Source organism: Salvelinus alpinus, chromosome 16 (assembly GCF_045679555.1).
Source record: "Salvelinus alpinus chromosome 16, SLU_Salpinus.1, whole genome shotgun sequence".
Taxonomy (NCBI): domain Eukaryota; kingdom Metazoa; phylum Chordata; class Actinopteri; order Salmoniformes; family Salmonidae; genus Salvelinus; species Salvelinus alpinus.
The window spans coordinates 21,600,113-21,622,422 of record NC_092101.1 but is presented as its reverse complement, the minus strand read 5'-3'; the positions used below and the strand labels follow the sequence as shown (position 1 = coordinate 21,622,422).

Here is a 22,310-nt window from a genome sequence, read left to right as displayed (position 1 = left end):
ATTAATAAAAAATGTAAAGCTGAAATGTCCTGAGTCAGTAAGTATTCAACCACTTTGTTATAATAAGTTCAGGAGTACAAATGTGCTAAACAAGTCACATAATAAGTTGTATGGACTTACTCTATGTGCAATAATAGTGTTTAACATGATTTTTGAATGACTACCACATCTCTGTACCCCACACATACAATTATCTGTAAGTCCCTCAGTCAAGCAGTGCATTTCAATCACAAATTCAACCAAAGACCAGGGAGGTTTTCCAATGCTTCGCATAGAATATGGCAATGGAAAAAAATGCAGTTATTGAATATGCCTTTGAGCATGGTGAAGTTATTAATTACACTTTGGATAGTGTATAAATACACCCAGTCACTACAAATACACGTGTCCTTCCAAACTCAGTTTTTGGAGAAGAAGGAAACTGCTCAGGGATTTCACCATTTAAAACAATTAGAGTTTAATGGCTGTGATAGGAGAAAACTGAGGATGGATCAACAGTATTGCAGTTACTCCACCATACTAACGTAAATGACAGAGTGAAAAGAAGAAGCCTGTCTTGTTTGCAATAAGGCACTAAAGTAAAACTGCAAAAATTGTGACAAAGAAATTGACTATGTCCTGAATACAAAGCGTTATGTTTGGGGCAAATCCAAAAACACATCACTGAGTACTACTCTTCATATTTTCAAGCACGGTGGTGGCTGCATCATGTTATGGGTATGCTTGTCATCGGCAAGGACAGTTTTTTTTTTTTTACATAAAAAGAAACGGACTAAAGCTAAGTAGGGGCAAAATCCTAGAGGAAAACCTGTTTCAGTCTGCTTTGAAACAGACACTGTGTTACGGCTCTCGTTTGTAGAAGGAAGAGTGGACCAAGGCGCAGCATGGTAGGCGTACATCGTCTTTTTATTGATGACCCCAAAACAAAATAACAAAGACAAAAAAAAGAAAGCGCACAGTTCTGTAAGGCTAAGAAACTATACAGAAAACAAGATCCCACAAAACCCAAAAGGAAAAGGACAACTTATATATGATCCCCAATCAGAGACAACGATAGACAGCTGTCTCTGATTTGGAACCACACATGGCCAAAAACAAAGAAATAGAAAACATTGACTTTCCCACCCGAGTCACACCCTGACCTAACCAAACATAGAGAATAATAAGGATCTCTAAGGTCAGGGCGTGACACACTGGGAGACAAATTCACCTTTCAGCAGGACAATAACCAAAAACACAAGGCCAAATATACACTGGAGTTGCTTACCAACATGACATTCAATGTTCCTGAGTGGCTTAGTTACAGTTTTGACTTAAATCGGCTTGGCAAGATTTTAAAATGGCTGTCAAGCAATGATCAAGAACCAACTTGACAGAGATTGAAGAATTGTTAAAAGAATAATGTGCAAAGCTATTCGAGACTTACCCAGAAAGAATAGCAGCTGTAATTACTGCACATATATTGACTCAGGGGTGTGAATACTTATGTAAATTAGATATTTCTGTATGTCATTTTCAATAAATTTGCAAAAGTGTAAAAAAACATGTTTTCACTTTGTCATTATGCGGTATTGTGTGTAGATTGCTGAGAAAAAACAAATATTTAATCAATTTTGAATTCAGGCTGTAACACAACAAAATGTGGAATATGGAAAGGGATATGAATACTTTCTGAAGGCACTGTATCTATTAATACTGCAAGGAAGTTGTATAATACTCACGTCCTGGTTGCTCATGTCCCAGTACGGTCGCTCGCCAAATGACATCACCTCCCACATGACGATGCCGTAGCTCCACACGTCGCTGGCTGAGGTGAACTTCCTGTAGGCAATGGCCTCAGGGGCTGTCCATCTCACCGGGATCTTCCCTCCCTGGGGGGAGAGACAAAGACAAGGAAGAAAGAGAGGGAAATGTTTTAGACTGTAATCTTGTGTCTCTACACTGGCTGGTTTGACATGACATTTGACAGTTTCCTGCTTTTTAAGGCCAAGGCCAAACTGTAATAGCCAAAGACGAATGGAGAACCATATCTGTGAGCTTCCTCTTACAAATACACTGAAATCACCCCACCAATCAGAGTATTTATTCAAAACCTACAATCTCCATATCAAAAACATATGCAATGGACTTATTAAAACCAAGCTATTTATATAGCATTATAAACATTCTTTTGGAAAACCTTCTTTTTTTTTTATCACATGCTGACTATACAGTGGGGCAAAAAAGTATTTAGTCAGCCACCAATTGTGCAAGTTCTCCCACTTAAAAAGATGAGGCCTGTAATTTTCATCATAGGTACACTTCAACTATGACAGACAAAATGAGAAAAGAAAATCCAGAAAATCACATTGTAGGATTTTTAATGAATTTATTTGCAAATTATGGTGGAAAATAAGTATTTGGTCAATAACAAAAGTTTATCTCAATACTTTGTTATATACCCTTTGTTGGCAATGACAGAGGTCAAACGTTTTCTGTAAGTCTTCACAAGGTTTTCACACATTGTTGCTGTTTTTTTGGCCCATTCCTCCATGCAGATCTCCTCTAGAGCAGCGATGTTTTGGGGCTGTTGCTGGGCAACACGGACTTTCAACTCCCTCCAAAGATTTTCTATAGGGTTGAGATCTGGAGACTGGCTAGGCCACTCCAGGACCTTGAAATGCTTCTTACGAAGCCACTCCTTCGTTGCCCGGGCGGTGTGTTTGGGATCATTGTCATGCTGAAAGACCCAGCCACGTTTCATCTTCAATGCCCTTGCTGATGGAAGGAGGTTTTCACTCAAAATCTCACGATACATGGCCCCATTCATTCTTTCCTTTACACGGATCAGTCGTCCTCGTCCCTTTGCAGAAAAACAGCCCCAAAGCATGATGTTTCCACCCCCATGCTTCACAGTAGGTATGGTGTTCTTTGGATGCAACACGACGAGTTGAGTTTTTACCAAAAAGTTATATTTTGGTTTCATCTGACCATATGACATTCTCCCAATCTTCTTCTGGATCATCCAAATGCTCTCTAGAAAACTTCAGACGGGCCTGGACATGTACTGGCTTAAGCAGGGGGACACGTCTGGCACTGCAGGATTTGAGTCCCTGGTGGCGTAGTGTGTTACTGATGGTAGGCTTTGTTACTTTGGTCCCAGCTCTCTGCAGGTCATTCACTAGGTCCCCCGTGTGGTTCTTGTGATCATTTTGACCCCACGGGGTGAGATCTTGCGTGGAGCCCCAGATCGAGGGAGATTATCAGTGGTCTTGTATGTCTTCCATTTCCTAATAATTGCTCCCACAGTTGATTTCTTCAAACCAAGCTGCATACCTATTGCAGATTCAGTCTTCCCAGCCTGGTGCAGGTCTACAATTTTGTTTCTGGTGTCCTTTGACAGCTCTTTGGTCTTGGCCATAGTGGAGTTTGGAGTGTGACTGTTTGAGGTTGTGGACAGGTGTCTTTTATACTGATAACAAGTTCAAACAGGTGCCATTAATACAGGTAACGAGTGGAGGACAGAGGAGCCTCTTAAAGAAGAAGTTACAGGTCTGTGAGAGCCAGAAATGTTGCTTGTTTGTAGGTGACCAAATACTTAATTTCCACCAAAATTTGCAAATAAATTCATTAAAAATCCTACAACGTGATTTTCTGGATTAATTTTTCTCATTTTGTCTGTCATAGTTGAAGTGTACCTATGATGAAAATTACAGGTCTCTCTCATCTTTTTAAGTTGGAGAACTTGCACAATTGGTGGCTGACTAAATACTTTTTTGCCCCACTGTATTTATTTGAAAAAAATATTAGTTATGAGTGTACCAACAACACTGGCTCACCATGCAATTATTTTCATTAACATTGATGAACGATGCTCATTACATATTTCCCACCATGCATACAGGACACCCTGGGGGGATTTCTCTTACAACTCCTGGAAGAGTGTACTCTTAACAGCACCAAAAGCCCTGGACGTGTACGCTTTTGGATAAGCCTGATTCCAAAGGAACTGCAGGCTTACACATCCCTCCTCCGGATCTAGCTACATGCTCTACAGGGAACATATTTATGAGTGTGTGCTGTTAGAGAAGCACATTGGGCTGATGGTGGATCCCATCTATTGGAGACAGTTGAATTAAAGACCTCTGTAAGCTGGACTGAAAGTCATGAAGCTCAAGTCCTATTCTGATTGTTCTGGGCAGAGAGTCTTGGGGTTGAAAAGCCTGTGCTGTGAATTCACAGGACTGAGAGAAAACCCCTGATGAGTGTTAAGCAGGGAAACCTCCAGCAGTAATATTCACATGCCATCAACAGCTAAATGGACCTGATGCTTACAAGTCAGTTGTTGATTCAAGAATAACATATGTATTACTAAGGATGTATTTTAGAAAGAAGGTTTTTGATGTGGAAGTGTATTCAGTGTGACAACATGAGAAAGTAACCATTGTTCAGAAGCATGCCTTGAATCAGACTCTCAGTTCTTGTGCATTTCATTTACAGCGCTTTGAGACACTTTCCCTCTGTGTGTTCTTTGACTCCTGGAGGCAAGCTCAGATGTCTCTTCCACAACAGAAGAAAGGAATGCTACAGCATCAAAAATACTACAAATCCCAGTATTTCCTGCTGAATGTACTATGCTTCAATGGTTAGCTCGTTTGAGGCCGCATTGCAGATCCCCTATAATTAACGCTATGGGGGAGGCAGCCAAACCGCAGGTTTTTAATAAAGCAAATTGTTGAAATGCAGAGGAAAACAAAAGGCTTGGCTCACTGTATATTTATAATGAATAGAGTCGACTTTCTCTCTCTACCCAATAAAAACTGCGAGAAGAGAGAATTCCCTCAGGGAAACAAGGAAATTATGAAACTTAAAAGTGTTGACAGTATTACAGTAAGGTCTATAGTCAACAAAGCGTCAGAGCTCCAGACACTGTGTGATGTCTAGTGTAAGGAGTGGAGAAGGCATAATGAATGAAGAGAGATAGTGTAAGGAGTGGAGAAGGCATAATGAATGAAGAGAGATAGTGTAAGGAGTGGAGAAGGCATAATGAATGAAGAGAGATAGTGTAGGGAGTGGAGAAGGCATAATGAATGAAGAGAGATAGTGTAGGGAGTGGAGAAGGCATAATGAATGAAGAGAGATAGTGTAGGGAGTGGAGAAAGGCATAAGGAATAGAGAGAGATAGTGTAGGGGGTGGTGAAAGGCATAATGAATGAAGAGAGATAGTGTAGGGAGTGGAGAAAGGCATAAGGAATAGAGAGAGATAGTGTAGGGAGTGGTGAAAGGCATAAGGAATGGAGAGAGACAGTGTGAGTGGAAAAAGGCATACTGAATGGAAAGAGATAGGAGCCTTTATTAATTTTACAGTACAACTACTGATATCATTAAAAGCTGCTGTGTTTTGGTACTGCGTGTTGATTACACCATGACTGTTACTTAAATGAATGACAAGAATTACATGTAATAATTTATTGAAGTATTTGAAATGGATGTCTTCTTTTTGAGAGGTATGCTAACCTACATACAACACATACCAAAACAACCGCTCTCCTGTATCTCTCCATAGCACAAATACAGGTAACCCTCTCTCCTGTATCTCTCCCTAGCACAAACACAGGGAAACCTTTCTCCTGTATCTCTCCCTAGCACAAACACAGGCAAACCCTTCTCCTGTATCTCTCCCTAGCACAAACACAGGCAAACCTTTCTCCTGTATCTCTCCCTAGCCCAAACACAGGCAAACCTTTCTCCTGTATCTCTCCCTAGCACAAACACAGGCAACCCTCTCTCCCTCTGTTTCCTTTCCTCTCCCTCCCTCTCATGCACGCACGCACGCACACACACACACACACACACACAATCTTCATGTAGTATGCATTTACACACATATAACGTAAGCTCATAAATCTGCCACAGCAAATCATAAATAGTAATGTGAAGCCTAACCAGATTACTTTGTTTTTCCAATCTTCAAGGATAAATTAGACTATTAATACGGCAGAGGGGTGATGAAAAATGCATTTCATGCCAGCCGGCATAATTTGGTTTATGATCCCATTGGGTGAAGAGAATGGCACTTATTCTGTAAAAAAATACAACTCCAGGGGTATCGAGGGCTGGCTTTTCCCATCTCACATTCTTGTTTTTATAGTACAGTTAAACCCAAATCAATATGGCCCTACTCCAGATATGTATCATTGGGACATTTCAGCAAAGCAGGCTTTTCCCCTCCGTCTCCAGTGACTGTCATCCCTTTTTAAAGCCAAGTGGGTTTCACACTGTCAAAACCATGAGGATATTTATCTACATTGGAGGAAGCAGGGAAACCCTGCATTAATGGCAATTTAGAGAGCAGTACAAGTTATATTGATATTTTCTGGAAAAACAGTTTGTGGAAACACACTAGGTAGATACGCATTGATACAGTACAAACAGGAATAGGAACTAATTATCACGTATACCTCCCTGACATAAAGCATTCCCATGGTTACAGCATTACTAATGCTCTAACTTATTTAAATATTGACAAACTTACTCCATATTTGTGTCAATATTGAGCTGTTGAAGTCACATACTGCACAAGGGACAAGGAGCTTGGCTTAGATAGAGTTCATTTAACGTATCATCTTTGACCTATGAAGGACTGGACATAAATTATTAGATGAGAAAATGTAAATGGTGAGCCACCCACTGTGCAGTTCTGGTGCTCTTTGATAGCTTGTTCTGTACAGCTTTGGGCCTCTACATTCTTCTGTCTCAACTCTCTCACTCCCCATGATGTGTGTGACATTTACAAAGGCCTAAAAGTCACTGCACACACTCACACTACAAATCTCCCCTACAAAGGTGAGTAAAAGAGCCCCTCATGGCCAAAGCCATCATATCAGGTTTGTTATAATATGAGTATAATATGTGATATAAACAATTAGCAATTAGATTGTATGTATGCCTCGTGCAATTCCTCAGTGAAATCGAACATGCTTTTCAATTAGTAATCTTACTGCCAATGGGTTGCAGTCAGCAACTTAAAGACTGTGGTTGGAAGTAGGAGAAATGCTTTACCTCTGCAATAGCTGTTTGTTTGTTTTTATCAGGTGCGGTTAAGAAATAACCTTTTCACCTCAAAAAGCCCTTTCAGAGCCAACCAACAGAACATTGGCTGGAGAACTGGAATTAAAAGGGCAAGCAAACAGAAAGAAATCAATTATGTTGTTTAGCAGTGCAGTCTGAGGTGCTCAGGGCAGAGCTCGTTAGGTGAAAAGGGTGACCCCAGCCCAGATAGCTCTGTTTCCCATTTCAAACAGCAGTGGAGCAGCTCAGCTCTGTAATGGAAACAGCTAGCCTGTTGGCCAGGTTCGTTTCTCATGTTGAGTTGGGATATGATGAGAAACTGAAGCATTGGCGCTACCCCTGCCATATTTGTCACATCAAACCCATCTTATAGGAGAGAGAGCTCATTTACAGTGGTTGTTCCTTTAAAAGTTGCAGCGTACTGCAGCACAGCTTGCATGGTGCAGCAGAATTCAATGGCACATTATTTAAGTGTCAGCCATAGTAACCATTAAAGCTAGTTAGTGCTAGTTTGACCACCAGAGAGCATCTATGAGAAGCATTTGATAGCCTTCAATAGTGGCTGTACTAGAGAATTTAAAACCCTTTTTTTTGTAAGAACATAGTCTATGGGACTAATTTTAAGACATTTTGATTAATATTATGGTGTTTCTATTCCAAGAAAAACAGAAAACCCTCAGGGTTTCCGTTAGGATGGAACGGAAAATATGGCGCTGTACAACGTGACGATCGGGAGTAGGCTACAGTACTAAGAGCTTAACATTTCCACACCCTCATTGTATAATTGTAGTCTAACCAATACCCAAATGGAGATTTAGTGAAAATAAAAATCTCATTGATTTATCAAGACCAGTCCCCATGCTTGTCTCAGAGCAGCGCGAAACGGTGCTAAAATAGTGATCACAGCAGGTAGGCTATTGCTTCAAATCCTATTGCTTCTAACTTCAATATGCTCTTTAAATAAATAAGACCTACACCATTTTTAACAGCACATTAATCAACACTAGTGAGACTCATGTCGCCTACGGTAGGCCTACAGTATATCGGATTTGTATTTTTTTTATGACGTGACCGACAATAATTACATATGGGTCTCCCGGGGGCAGCCGGCACAGTTATCGAACCTACATCTGTAGCAACGCATTTTGCACTGCGATGCAGTCTCTTAGACAGCTGCGCCAATCAGGAGGGCTATTATAATACTGTACATGGTGTCCAGGTCAGGATAACCAAAACATTTCTTTATTAAAGACTATCAGAAAGAATGTTGGTACTTATTTATTTTGATCCAAAGCCATGAATGAGTGAGTCACTCAGCTTTATGTAGGTGCCGGGCTATATGACTGTGCCGTCAACTTGATAATACTGTATATAACGATATTTTTGAGGTTATTTTGTTATCAAAAAAACGAAAGGGAGCGATTGTAATCTGAATAAAGGCCAAAATAATATTTATGTTTTTAGAGGGAGAGAAACGCTGAGCCAATTGAGCGCCGCCCTATGGGACTCCCAATCAAGTTTTTTTGTCACGTGCACCGAATACAGTGAAATGCTTACTTACATGCTCTAACAAACAGTGAAACTTTGAAGTAAAAAAATAGGTATTAGGTGAGCAATAGACAAGTAAAGAAATAAAAACAACAGTAAAAAGACAGTAAGAAATAACAGTAGCGAGACTATATACATTAGCGAGGCTATAACAATAGCGAGGCTATATACAGGCACCGGTTAGTCGGGCTAATTGAGGTAGTATGTACATGTAGGTATGGTTAAAGTGACTATGCATATATGATAAACAGAGAGTAGCAGTAGCGTAAAAGAGGGGTTGGCGGGTGGTGGGTGGCGGTACACAATGCAGATAGTCCGAGTAGCCAATGTGCGGGGGCATCGGTTAGTCAGGCTAACTGAGGTAGTATGTACATGTAGGTACGGTTAAAGTGACTATAAATATATGATAAACAGAGAGTAGCAGCAGTGTAAAAGAGGGGTTTGGGGTTGAGGGGACACACAACGCAAATAGTCTGGGTAGCCATTTGATTACCTGTTCAGGAGTCATATGGCCAGGGGGTAAAAGCTGTTGAGAAGCCTTTTGGTCCTAGACTTGGCGCTCCGGTACTGCTTGCCATGCGGTAGTAGAGAGAACAGTCTATGACTGGGGTGGCTGGGGTCTTTGACAATTTTTAGGGCCTTCCTCTTCCTCTGACACCGCCTGGTGTAGAGGTCCTGGATGGCAGGCAGCTTAGCCCCAGTGATGTACTGGGCCGTACGCACTAACCTGTAGTTCCTTGCAGTCGGAGGCCAAACAGTTGCCGTACCAGGCAGTGATGCAACCAGTCAGTATGCTCTCAATGTTGCAGCTGTAGAACCTTTTGAGGATCTGAGGACCCATGCCAAATCTTTTTAGTTTCCTGAGGGGGAATAGGCTTTGTCGTGCCCTCTTCACGACTGTCTTGGTGTGTTTGGACCATTCTAGTTTGTTGGTGATGTGGACACCAAGGAACTTGAAGCTCTCAACCTGCTCCACTACAGCCCGTCGATGAGAATGGGGACGTGCTCGGTCCTCCTTTTCCTGTAGTGCACAATCATCTCCTTAGTCTTGGTTAAATTGAGCGATAGGTTGTTATTCTGGCATCACCCGGCCAGGTCTCTGACTTCCTCCCTATAGGCTGTCTCATCATTGTCGGTAATCAGGCCTACCACTGTTGTGTCGTCTGCAAACTTAATGATGGTGTTGGAGTCGTGCCTGGCCAAGCAGTCGTGGGTGAACAGGGAGTACAGGAAGGGACTGAGCATGCACCCCTGGGATACTCCAGTGTTGAGGATCAGCGTGGCAGATGTGTTGCTACCTACCCTCACCACCCTGGGGGCGGCCGTCTGGAAGTCCAGGATCCAGTTGCAGAGGGAGGTGTTTAGTCCCAGGATACTTAGCTTAGTGATGAGCTTTGAGGGTACTATGGTGTTGAACGCTGAGCTGTAGTCAATGAATAGCATTCTCACGTAGGTGTTCCTTTTGTCCAGGTGGGAAAGGGCAGTGTGGAGTGCAATAGAGATTGCATGATCTTTGGATCTGTTTGGGTGGTATGCAAATTGGAGTGGGTCTAGGGTTTCTGGGATAATGGTGTTGAGGTGAGCAATCACGGTTGGATGTGATACGTAATAATAATACGTTTTGTTGTATTATTTGTTTTGTCTTTTCTGGTGGATTAAACTGAAATTGCAACCAATCACGGTCAGTTGTGATACAGTCAACCCAACTAAGAAATACATTTGACGATAGAATTCTCCCCCTACCCTCCTAGGCAAGTCTATTGTCCAGCTACCTGCTAATAGCCATTATGGCGCTATACAACGTGACCGTGTGTGTTTGAAGGAGTATTTTCCAGTAAGCAACAATTTGTTTACCTTCATTATGAATTTTGTTCCAATATTTATTTAATTTAGTGATATTTATTCCCATAGTAACTCATTATGGATCCATAACTAAATAAACATCTGTATTTTGAAAGAGTATTTTTATCATTATTTTATTATTGAAAGCATAAAGATGCTGATGACGAAATACAGTAGTGTACAGTATATGTTTATCCTGTCACGGCCGTCTGTTGAAGAAGGTGTGGACCAAAGCGCAGCGTGGTAAGTGTTCATGTTTTTTATTAAAACTGGACACTGAGACAAAATCACCAAAAATAGAACAACACGAAAACAGTTCTGTCTGGTGCAGACACAAAACAGAAAACATTGAAAAATGAACATAGAATGCCCACCCAAGTCACACCCTGACCAAACCAAAATAGAGACATAAAAAGCTCTCTGCGGTCAGGGCGTGACATATCCAACATTTTGCGGTTGCATGAGGTCGCCCACACGCAGCTTTATGTAGGTGCCGAGGCTATATGACTGTGCCATCAACTTGATTATTTAGCAGACATCACTTGCTTATATTCAGTCCACACATACATACACTGCCGTTCAAAGGTTTTGGGTCACTTAGAAATGTCCTTGTTTTTGAAAGAAAAGCATATTTTTTGTTCATTAAAATAACATCAAATTGATAAAAAAAACAGTGTAGACATTGTCAATGTTGTAAATTACTATTGTAGCTGGAAACGGCAGATTTTTTATGCAATATCTACATAGGCGTACAGAGGCCCATTGTCAGCAACCATCACTCCTGTGTTCCAATGGCACGTTGTGTTAGCTAATCCAAGTTTATAATTTTAAAAGGCTAATTGATCATTAGAAAAACCTTTTGCAATTATGTCAGCACAGCTGAAAACTGTTGTACTGATTAAAGAAGCAATAAAACTGCCCTTCTTTAGACTAGTTGAGAATCTGGAGCATCAGCATTTGTGGGTTCGATTATAGGCTCAAAATGGCTAGAAACAAAGAACTTTCTTATGAAACTTGTCAGTCTATTCTTATTCTGAAAAATGAAGGCTATTCCATGTGAGAAATTGCCAAGAAACTGAAGATACGGTACAAAGCTGTGTACTACTCCCTTCACAGAACAGTTCAAACTGGCTCTAACCAGAATAGAAAGAGGAGTGGGAGGCCCGGTGCACAACTGAGCAAGAGGACAAATACATTAGAGTGTCTAGTTTGAGAAACAGATGCCTCACAAGTCCTCAACTGGCAGCTTCATTAAATAGTACCCACAAAACACCAGTCTCAACGTCAACGGTGAAGAGGCGACTCCGGGATGTTCCTCTGTCCAGCAGAGTCTGTGTTCTTTTGCACGTCTTAATTTTTATTGGCCAGTCTGAGATATGGCTTTTTCTTTGCAACTCTGCCTAGAAGGCCAGCATCCCGGAGTCGCCTCCTCACCGTTGATGTTGAGACTGGTGTTTTGTGGGTACTATTTAATGAAGCTGCCAGTTGAGGCTCCATTATTAGTGGAATGCCCCTTAAAGTGTTGCTCTGTGCTACCCAGTGGGGCAAGGTGGGGGTCCACCTCCTCCTCCTCCCTTCCCTATGGGCTAGGTTTGTCTTCTCTACGGCCCATCCCGTGCCCCCTGCCTTTGTGCCTTGAACCTCGCGCGCCCACTATTTCACTGGATACAGCTGGAGAACTGCAAGGAAATCCCATTGTGCGCCACTCGGGAGCCATGACCAATATGACCAATATATATTGTCCTGCTAATAACAGGGTTAATAATATCTGTGAGAATATCCAAGGGGCTTTTATATAATTCTAAATGAATAATAATAATGTGGTTTCTTGAATATGGGGTGAAACATTAATTTGTAAATAAAGCCAGTTTGTTATTTAGAATTATTTGTTTATGTTTTTAGAGGGAGAGAAACCAAAAACCTACAGTCAACTCATGGGTTTCCCCAGTCGAGGCCAGCACAGGTATTGAACCAGCATCTGTAGCAACACAGCTTACACAGCGATGCAGTGTCTTAGACCGCTGCACCACTCAAGCTCTGTACAACATGACTGGTCGGGAGTAGGCTACAGTACTACAGTAAGAGCAAAATAATCTTAACATTTCCACACCCTAATTGTAGTCTAAGTTTCTCTTAGAAGTGTAACAACAGTTTTAGTAAGTAATACTGAAGTCGTGCACAATTATCAGTTTCTATTTAGGTTTATGTCCCCCATTCATTGTCAGTTAGAGACACGGTAGCGCCTTAGGACCCAAAAGCATAATCAGTGCTCTAACTCCCCCTTGTGCTGGTTTGGAGCAATGAAGTGGTGACGCAGGGTACCGTACTAAACCACAAATTACCTCTAAGTCCCGCAGCATAATCACAAAACATTTTGTGGAGCAACCACTGTAAATAGACAGAGCTGGTTATACTTCATCCCACTATATACCTCCATTTCCTGCCATTTTGAAAGCATTAGACAGATGGAGATTCGAGGGTGTATGGGTCAATCAGACTACTACGTCATCAAGATCTTAATGTCGAGATGCCCTAACCTCACGCTAGTAAACCTGCAGCAAATAAGAGTGGAGCAAAGAGAGTGGAGCAGGGAAGTGGGGCAGACCAGGAGTGGCTAAGACTGTCTTAATAAGCAGGCAGCAAACAAAGCATGGCCATAGCCCCCCAGCTTCTCCAGCCCCCCTCAGCCATCCACCCAGAACCACAGGGTCAGCATCTGGGCCAACCATGACAGGACCAATACACACTGCCTCTCCGACATACTCACCCACATCCACACAGTCAGGCACACTCTCACTTACTGTATACCCTCAAACATCCAGACACCAATGGTTTCTTCAGGAGATGATGATTCTAGCGGAGGAAATACGAAGTGGGAAATCTACAATATAGAGTATAACTTAAGAGCTTATCATCAAACCCAAATGAAATCCAACTACTCTCTGAGGTAGGACAGTGTAACCTAGCAGAGATCTTAGATGATACTTGCAGGGTTGTCTACTACAATGCTCTTGCAAGAACCAATCAATAATTTGCTATAATCTATGACTGTGTGAGAGAGTGTCTTTGCATGGGCAGACATGTACACTCATCTCAGACATGGGTTGTTATTCCATTCACAATGCCAATGTTTAGTGTTCCACATTGTGTGGTAATACTGTCCATTTTGCTAACGGGAAAGAGAAAAATGTTGATGTTCTGATTAGAGCTGTTGTGGAGGCTTCCCTATGGGAAACTCATTATAAAGTTATGCCTCCTGCACACAGCCAGACAGACACACAGAATTGTGAAAATGTTTTTTTCTATTGAATTTCAGTTTTAACCAAAGAATTGTGAGAACAGTCAGAACTCATCAAGATTGCAATTCATCAACTTGTGCATTTTGCTGCAGTAGTGCAATACAGCATACTGTAGTTATAGCAAGTTATACTCATACATACTGTAGACTTTGTTATAAGATATGATTCTGGTGAAAGAAGAGTGACATTTGACATAGTATAATCCTTATTCACCACAGACACAAATAAAAAACCATGGTCAACTATTGAATCCCCCAACTCTCGACAGACAGGGCACTCACCAGGGAGCTAGTATAGGTGGGGTCTGATGTGTCATCCTGCAGGTAACGGGACAGGCCGAAGTCGGACACCTTGCAGACCAGGTTGCTGTTGACCAAGATGTTGCGGGCGGCCAGGTCTCTGTGGACGTAGTTCATCTCTGCCAGGTACTTCATGCCTGCGGCGATGCCACGCATCATCCCCACTAGCTGGATCACTGTGAACTGCCCGTCGTTTTGCTGCAGTGCAGGGGCCAGGGGACATAGAGGAAATTATGTCACTTTAGAGGTAATAACATAGTAAAGATTCTTGGGAAAATAATACTCCCACTATGTATCTAGAATGTCCTTGTGTTGGAGATGCAAAGGTAAAGTTTCAAAAATTGGTGGAGCAGTTTCTTTGTGCAAATAAATCTTATTAGGTACACCACCCCGTTCATGAAAATGGTTCGCTCCTACAGACAGTGAGCCACGTGGCCTGCTATATAAAGCAGGCAGACAGGCATAGAGGCATTCAGTTACTGTTAGATTGAACATTAGAATGGGCAAATAGTGTGATCTAAGCAACTTTGAGCGTGGTATGGGCTTTTCACGCATGACAGTGGGCTTTTCAGGCACGACAGTGGGCTTTTCATGCACAACAGTATCTAAAGTTTATAGAGAATGGTGCAACAAACAAAAAAGTCAACGGCAGTCCTGTGGGCAAAAACAACTCGTTGGTGAGAGGTCGAAGGAGAACTGCAAGAATCGTGGAAGCTAACAGGCGAGCCACAAACAGAATGGCGTCTCGGAAGTCACAACTCGTTGGTCCTTGTCACGGATGGGGTATTGCAGCAGAAAACCACACAGGGTTCCACTCCTATCAGATAAAAAGAAAAAGAAGCAGCTCCAGTGGGCACGCAATCACGAATACAGGTTAATTGAGGAGTGGAAAAACATCGCCTGGTCTTGAGAATCCCGGTTCCTGTTGCATCATACTGATGGCAGAGTCAGGATTTGGCGAAAGCAGTCCATGGCCTGATCCTGCCTGGTGTCAACAGTTAAGGCCAGTGGCGGTGGTGTAATGCTGTGGCGAATGTTTTCCATGAACACGTTAGGTCCCTTGATACCAATTGAGCAATGTTTCCATGCCCCAAAGAATTCAGGCTGTTCTGGTGGCAAAGGGGGGTCCGACGCGTTAGTAGACGGGTGTACCTAATAAACGGAAAAATAAGTGTATATACAAACACATACAGTACTAGTCAAAACTGTTGACACACCTACTCATTCCAGTGTTTTTCTTTATTTTTACTATTTTCTACATTGTGGAGTGTACGGCTTAAAGTGGTCCTATGGACAGATACTCCAATCTCCCCTGTTGAGCTTTACAGCTCCTTCAATGGTATCTTGGTCTCTTTGTTGCCTCTTTGTAGTCTGGCTTTTTTATGGCAGTTTTGGAGCAGTGGCTTCTTCCTTGCTCATCGGCCTTTCAGGTTATGTCCATATAGGACTCATTTTACTGTGGATATAGATACTTTTGGACCGGTTTCCTCCAGCATCTTCACAAGGTCCTTTGCGGTTGTTCTGCGATTGATTTGATCGTTTCGCACCAAAGTACGTTAACCTCCAGGACACAGAACACGTCTCCTTCCTGAGCAGTATGATGGCTGCGTGGTCCCATGGTGTTATTACTTGCGTACTATTGTTTGTACAGATGAACGTGGTACCTTCAGGCGTTTGGAAATTGCTCCCAAGGATGAACCAGACTTGTTGTCTGCCATTTTTTTTCTGAGGTCTTGCCTGATTTCTTTTGATTTCCCCATGATGTCAAGCGAAGAGACACTGAGTTTGAAAGTCGGCCTTGAAATACATCCACAGGTACACCTCCAATTGACTCAAATTATGTCAATTAGCCTATCAGAAGCTTCTAAAGCCATGACATCATTTTCTGGAATTTTCCAGGCTGTTTAAAGGCACAGTCAACTTAGCGTATGTAAACTTCTGACACACTGGAATTGTGATACAGTGAATTATAAGTGAAATAAGTGCCAAATTATAAGTGAAATAAGTGCCAAGTGTTCCTCATATGACAACAGTAAAAAATTGTAAATTATTGTCAGCTCGTGCTTACAAGGTGTGCATCTTAACGCAATGGCATCATGTAGAGCATGTCCATGTCACATAAACAACAAAAGCATTGCTGATGTATTTTTTTGCTTGAGATTTTGGGTCCCCTCTCTCAGTGGTGACATTTTGTGCTGATAATCATCCCGTAGCATTGTAACCAGTATGTTCTATCCAAATGGTGCCATCCCTTCCTCTCTCCTGTCTCACCATTTCATTTGGTGGTGGCATGGGCACCTGCTCAGTGCGCACCGTTCTGGCTTTTTTGTGCTTTGCCTTAGGAGGTGTAGGTTCTGGCTGAAGCTCAGAATCAGAAGAATAATCATCAGAGATTATTCATTTCTTCCCCACTGTCTGAGATGTTTTCATTCAGATTTTGTAGCAACGCTGACACAGAATGTGCATCCATTTGTCTTAGTCTTCTTGCCATTGTAAATTACGCACACACTCCAAGTAGGCCAGAGTAGACTGCTTGGATTCCATAGACTGATATATTTAACCTTTGTATTATCAACTGGAGTATAAAACAAAGCAAGTCAGTTAAGAACAAATATTTATTTACAATGACATATTACCAGGGAACAGTGGGTTAACTGCCTTGTTCGGGGGCAGAAGGACAGATTTTTACCTTGTCAGCTCGGGGATTCAATCCAGCAACCATTCGGTTACTGGCCCAATGCTCTAACCACTAGGCTACCTGCCGTCCTAAGTATATAGGGTACATACCATTTAGAGATTATAATTAGATAAATACAATGGAATGGCCCACCTTGTTCTTCATTCACAATTGGTGATTACATAATACTGTATTCCACCTGTTGTTAGACGTGTGAAATTATTTTTGATATAGTTTAGATTCAGTTTCGAGGCAATTATCGGAGTGCTTATCAATTGGGCACGGCACCTTAGGGGTGATTATCAACTGGGCACAGTACCAGGAGAAGGAGGGGATCAGTACCAGGAGAAGGAGGGGATCAGTACCAGGAGAAGGAGGGGATCAGTAGGGAGGAGGGGCAACCACAGAAAACAATTCAAAAAATTACATATCTCCAGTTCTGTTTGTGATATTAAGATTCTAACAATGACAGTATGTTATATAGACTTATGACTTTAAACATTGCAGAGTAATATAATGTAATTCATGAGCAGTCCAAATGACTGCTTTAGCAGTTCTAGTGTTACTGTGGCATGAGCACAACCAGTCATGATGTTTTCATCACTTCAAAAAGTAGGTTACCTTCGCACATTCATCCAAAATACCTCCAGCATCCGAACAGTAGCTGAAAATATCTTACCGGAGAAAGCAAAGCAAAACAGCACCCCTGTCTTACTAGATGTAGCCAATGTATCTGATGCGGTCTGGCCAAAAAGAGTATGACATACCATACTAATTTTGGACAGACAGCATCAGATACATGGGCTATACATACTGTGACAGAGGGGCGCTGTTTAACTCGTGCAAATGCTTTATCTGAGATCGATGGAGCTTGTCTCGGGCAAATAAATTATAAATATTTAAATATTTTATTTGCACGGGCAAGGAGCTATGTTAGGGCAGACCAGCCCCCCTAAGGCCAGCCCATAACACCGGCCAGGCGTAAAACTATTGCTGTCCCTGTAAAACTACACATTCCACTGCACCTATCCGGTGTATGTGACAATAAATAAAACATATATGTTAAGCCCCAGTGGCTCCATGTCTTTAATCTTTCTCACTCTGCTTCCTTATCCCCAGCTTGGCTGTTTATTAGTGGCCCCTACCAAGGTGGATAACCCCCTCCCATGAGTCACGGCAGGTCTGACCCTCCGGTGTGGCCTCAGTGGGCATCTCCAACACTCAGAGCGGGGTGCTCATTCAACTGTGGCTCCCTGCGCCAGCAACATGGGCATGCCAGAAGAAAAACAACCCAGAAATCGATGGCTACGGGAGTCAAGTGCGGTGGCTCGGAAGAGGGGCCTGGTGAGGGAGCGGACATCAAAGGGGTGTTCAAAGCCCCGCTTCAAACGAGCCCAGGATCAAAGAGAGGAGGAAACAGGTTGAGGGGATTAGAAAACTAGGCCACGTATTGATTGGATTCCATGTTCTCTGTTTCCAAGGAGTTAGAAGAAGCTCTAAACTGTGCCAGGCTGGCACTTTGAATCAGGGCACTGTGAATATATTAGCTACATTACCTCAAAGGGCTCTTGGTGGAACAATTGCCTTTACGTTAATCTCATGAATTACATTAGGAGAAATCAAATGTTATTGATAAATAGAAATCGTGCTTACACACACAAGCTTTAGATTTTTTTTCCAATTCATGCCAAGGTTGTTTATCAGATCTCAATTCCCTGCTATATCGAAAAACCTTTATCCTCCAGATAGCTTTAAATCTCCATTGTCATAATCCTTGTGCCAACTATTCTCAATAATCATACTTCACTGTTTGTGTAAGACTGTCAAATTAACTATAAAAGCTTCAGCTGATCGATCAATATGATTCATATAAAGTGCCTTCAGAAAGTATGTGATATACTTATAAGTATGTCAGCTGTGAATCTTTCTTACAAATATAAGTACATTTGGGGAAAATCTAACACATCACTGAGTACCACTCTTCATACTTTCAAGAATGGTGGTGGCTGCATGTTATGGGTATGCTTGTCATCAGCAAGAACTAGGGAGTTCTTAGGATAAAAAGAAACGGAATAGAGCTAAGCACAGGCAAAATCCTAGAGGAAAACCTGGTTCAGTCTGCTTTCCGACAGACACTCAGACAAATTCACCTTTCAGCAGGACAATAACCTAAAACACAAGGCCAAATATACACTGGAGATATTTACCAAGACACAATTGAATGTTCCTGAGTGGATTAGTTACAGTTTTGACTTAAAATCTGCTTGAAAATCAATGGCAAGACATGAAAATGGCTGTCTAGCAATGACCAACAACCAACTTGACAGAGCTTGACACATTTTTTAAGAATAATGGGCAAATATTGTACAGAGATTTACCCAGAAAGACTCTGAGTCAATACATGATTATAACATGTATTGACTCAGGGGGTTGAATACTTATCTAATCAAGATATATTAGTGTTTTATTTTCCGTCAATTTAAACAATTTATAATAATTTTCTTCCACTTTGACATTACAGAGTATTTTGTGTGTATTGTTGACAAAAAAATAACAATTAAATCCATTTTAATCCCACTTTGTAACACAACAAAATGTGGAAAAAGTAAATGGGTGTGAATACTTTCTGAAGGCACTGTATGAAACCACACAGTGGCCCTATTAAGTGAAAGCTGTGCCCGGGGTGGTGTTCTGAACAGAGGAGGTTAAAACATAATAACAAAGCAGTGCTCCCTTTCTCACCCTCAGGAAGGAGTCCAGGGCCCCGTTCTCCATAAACTCTGTGATGATCATGACTGGCCGGCTCTTAGTGACCACGCCCTCCAGTCGGATGATGTTGGGGTGGTCAAACTGGCCCATGATGCTGGCCTCAGACAGGAAGTCCCGCCTCTGCTTCTCCACGTAGCCCGCCTTCAGGGTCTTAATGGCCACGTACAGTTCCCTCTTCCCAGCCGGCTTCAGACGACCCTTATACACCTCCCCAAACTCGCCTGGAGGAAAAGACATGGGATTACTGATTGATTACCTTATTACAAAGCCAGCTACATGTATGCAAGTTGATGCCATATATTTTAACTTCCTATTCTAATACATATAGCACATGTACAATCAAAAGTCCCCATAAAGATAAAACACTGTATGTGTGCCAGACACAGAGATAATAGAGCCCAGTTTCAGGGTCATAAAACAAGTGCTGTGCTGACAAGTCCGCAGATGTCAAACATCAGCCAGTGAGAGGACCGTTCTTTTGCTGAATGCATGAATATGTCAAGTCAAGTAAAAAATAAATGTCCCCAACAGATAAAATCAGCATGAATTATAGATGAATGGAGGCGGTCCGGTTACTGAGATAGCGGCTAAAATTGCTCTCTGTCAAGAGAGGAGCTCTGTGTAGTGGATATGGTTCTCTATCTAAAAGCAAAACAAATTAGATGGAAAAAGTGGTTTTTAAAAAACTGAATAGCTGTGCTAACACCTGGATGCTGTACAGGTAAAGAGAAAGTGGAGGAGAAAATTATATAGATTCATGGATGCAGCAGAGGTACTCCATGTCACCTGCACCAATGACCTCCTCGATCTTCACACAAGACACATCGATCTCCTTGGCAAACTCTCGGACGGCCTCGTTGGGGTCCTCGTAGGTGAAGGGATCGATGTAGATCTTAATCCCTGGTGAGCCAGAGAAGTGGTTGGGGCATCCCATGGGGGAAGGGCAGTTGGACATGTCCGGTCTCAGAGAGAGTTCTGGAACAAAGCCGAGGAGGAGGAGAGGTTCAAATCAAATCAAATCAAATCAAATTTTATTAGTCACATACACATGGTTAGCAGATGTTAATGCGAGTGTAGCGAAATGCTTGTGCTTCTAGTTCCGACAATGCAGTAATAACAACAAGTAATCTAACCTAACAATTCCACAACTACTACCTTATACACACAAGTGTAAAGGGATAAAGAATATGTACATAAAGATATATGAATGAGTGATGGTACAGAACGGCATAGGCAAGATGCAGTAGATGGTATAGAGTACGGTATATACATATGAGATGAGTACTGTAGGGTATGTAAACATTATATTAAGTGGCATAGTTTAAAGTGGCTAGTGGTACATGTATTACATAAAGATGGCAAGATGCAGTAGATGATATAGAGTACAGTATATACATATACATATGAGATGGGTAATGTAGGGTATGTAAACATTATATTAAGTGGCATTGTTTAAAGTGGCTAGTGGTACATTTTTACATAATTTCCATCAATTCCCATTTTTAAAGTGGCTGGAGTTGAGTCAGTATGTTGGCAGCGGCCGCTAAATGTTAGTGGTGGCTGTTTAACAGTCTGATGGCCTTGAGATAGAAGCTGTTTTTCAGTCTCTCGGTCCCTGCTTTGATGCACCTGTACTGACCTCGCCTTCTGGATGATAGCGGGGTGAACAGGCAGTGGCTTGGGTGGTTGTTGTCCTTGATGATCTTTATGGCCTTCCTGTGACATCGGGTGGTGTAGGTGTCCTGGAGGGCAGGTAGTTTGCCCCCGGTGATGCGTTCTGCAGACCTCACTACCCTCTGGAGAGCCTTACGGTTGTGGGCGGAGCAGTTGCCGTACCAGGCGGTGATACAGCCCGACAGGATGCTCTCGATTGTGCATCTGTAGAAGTTTGTGAGTGCTTTTGGTGACAAGCCGAATTTCTTCAGCCTCCTGAGGTTGAAGAGGCGCTGCTGCGCCTTCTTCACAACGCTGTCTGTGTGGGTGGACCAATTCAGTTTGTCCGTGATGTGTACACCGAGGAACTTAAAACTTTCCACCTTCTCCACTACTGACCCGTCGATGTGGATAGGGGGGTGCTCCCTCTGCTGTTTCCTGAAGTCCACAATCATCATGTTTTGTTGACGTTGAGTGTGAGGTTATTTTCCTGACACCACACTCCGAGGGCCCTCACCTCCTCCCTGTAGGCCGTCTCGTCGTTGTTGGTAATCAAGCCTACCACTGTAGTGTCATCCGCAAACTTGATGATTGAGTTGGAGGCGTGCATGGCCACGCAGTCGTGGGTGAACAGGGAGTACAGGAGAGGGCTCAGAACGCACCCTTGTGGGGCCCCAGTGTTGAGGATCAGCGGGGTGGAGATGTTGTTACCTACCCTCACCACCTGGGGGCGGCCCGTCAGGAAGTCCAGGACCCAGTTGCACAGGGCGGGGTCGAGACCCAGGGTCTCGAGCTTGATGACGAGTTTGGAGGGTACTATGGTGTTAAATGCTGAGCTGTAATCGATGAACAGCATTCTCACATAGGTATTCCTCTTGTCCAGATGGGTTAGGGCAGTGTGCAGTGTGGTTGCGATTGCATCGTCTGTGGACCTATTGGGTCGATAAGCAAATTGGAGTGGGTCTAGGGTGTCCGGTAGGGTGGAGGTGATATGGTCCTTGACTAGTCTCTCAAAGCACTTCATGATGACGGAAGTGAGTGCTACGGGGCGGTAGTCGTTTAGCTCAGTTACCTTAGCTTTCTTGGGAACAGGAACAATGGTGGCCCTCTTGAAGCATGTGGGAACAGCAGACTGGGATAAGGATTGATTGAATATGTCCGTAAACACACCAG

General features: G+C 42.5%; 1 protein-coding gene across 2 annotated transcripts in view; it reads right to left on the bottom strand.

Annotated features, from left to right (window-relative positions):
• Positions 1-22,310, bottom strand: part of LOC139541128 (ephrin type-B receptor 1-like) — a 202,818-nt gene that overhangs the window by 3,934 nt on the left and 176,574 nt on the right. For both annotated transcript variants that reach the window (XM_071345388.1, XM_071345389.1), the window contains 4 exons: positions 20,271-20,459; positions 19,458-19,705; positions 14,021-14,236; positions 1,722-1,871 (listed from right to left, as the gene is read on the bottom strand). In XM_071345388.1, the coding sequence (XP_071201489.1) occupies positions 1,722-1,871; positions 14,021-14,236; positions 19,458-19,705; positions 20,271-20,459 (803 nt within the window). The remainder of the gene's footprint in view (positions 1-1,721; positions 1,872-14,020; positions 14,237-19,457; positions 19,706-20,270; positions 20,460-22,310) is intronic.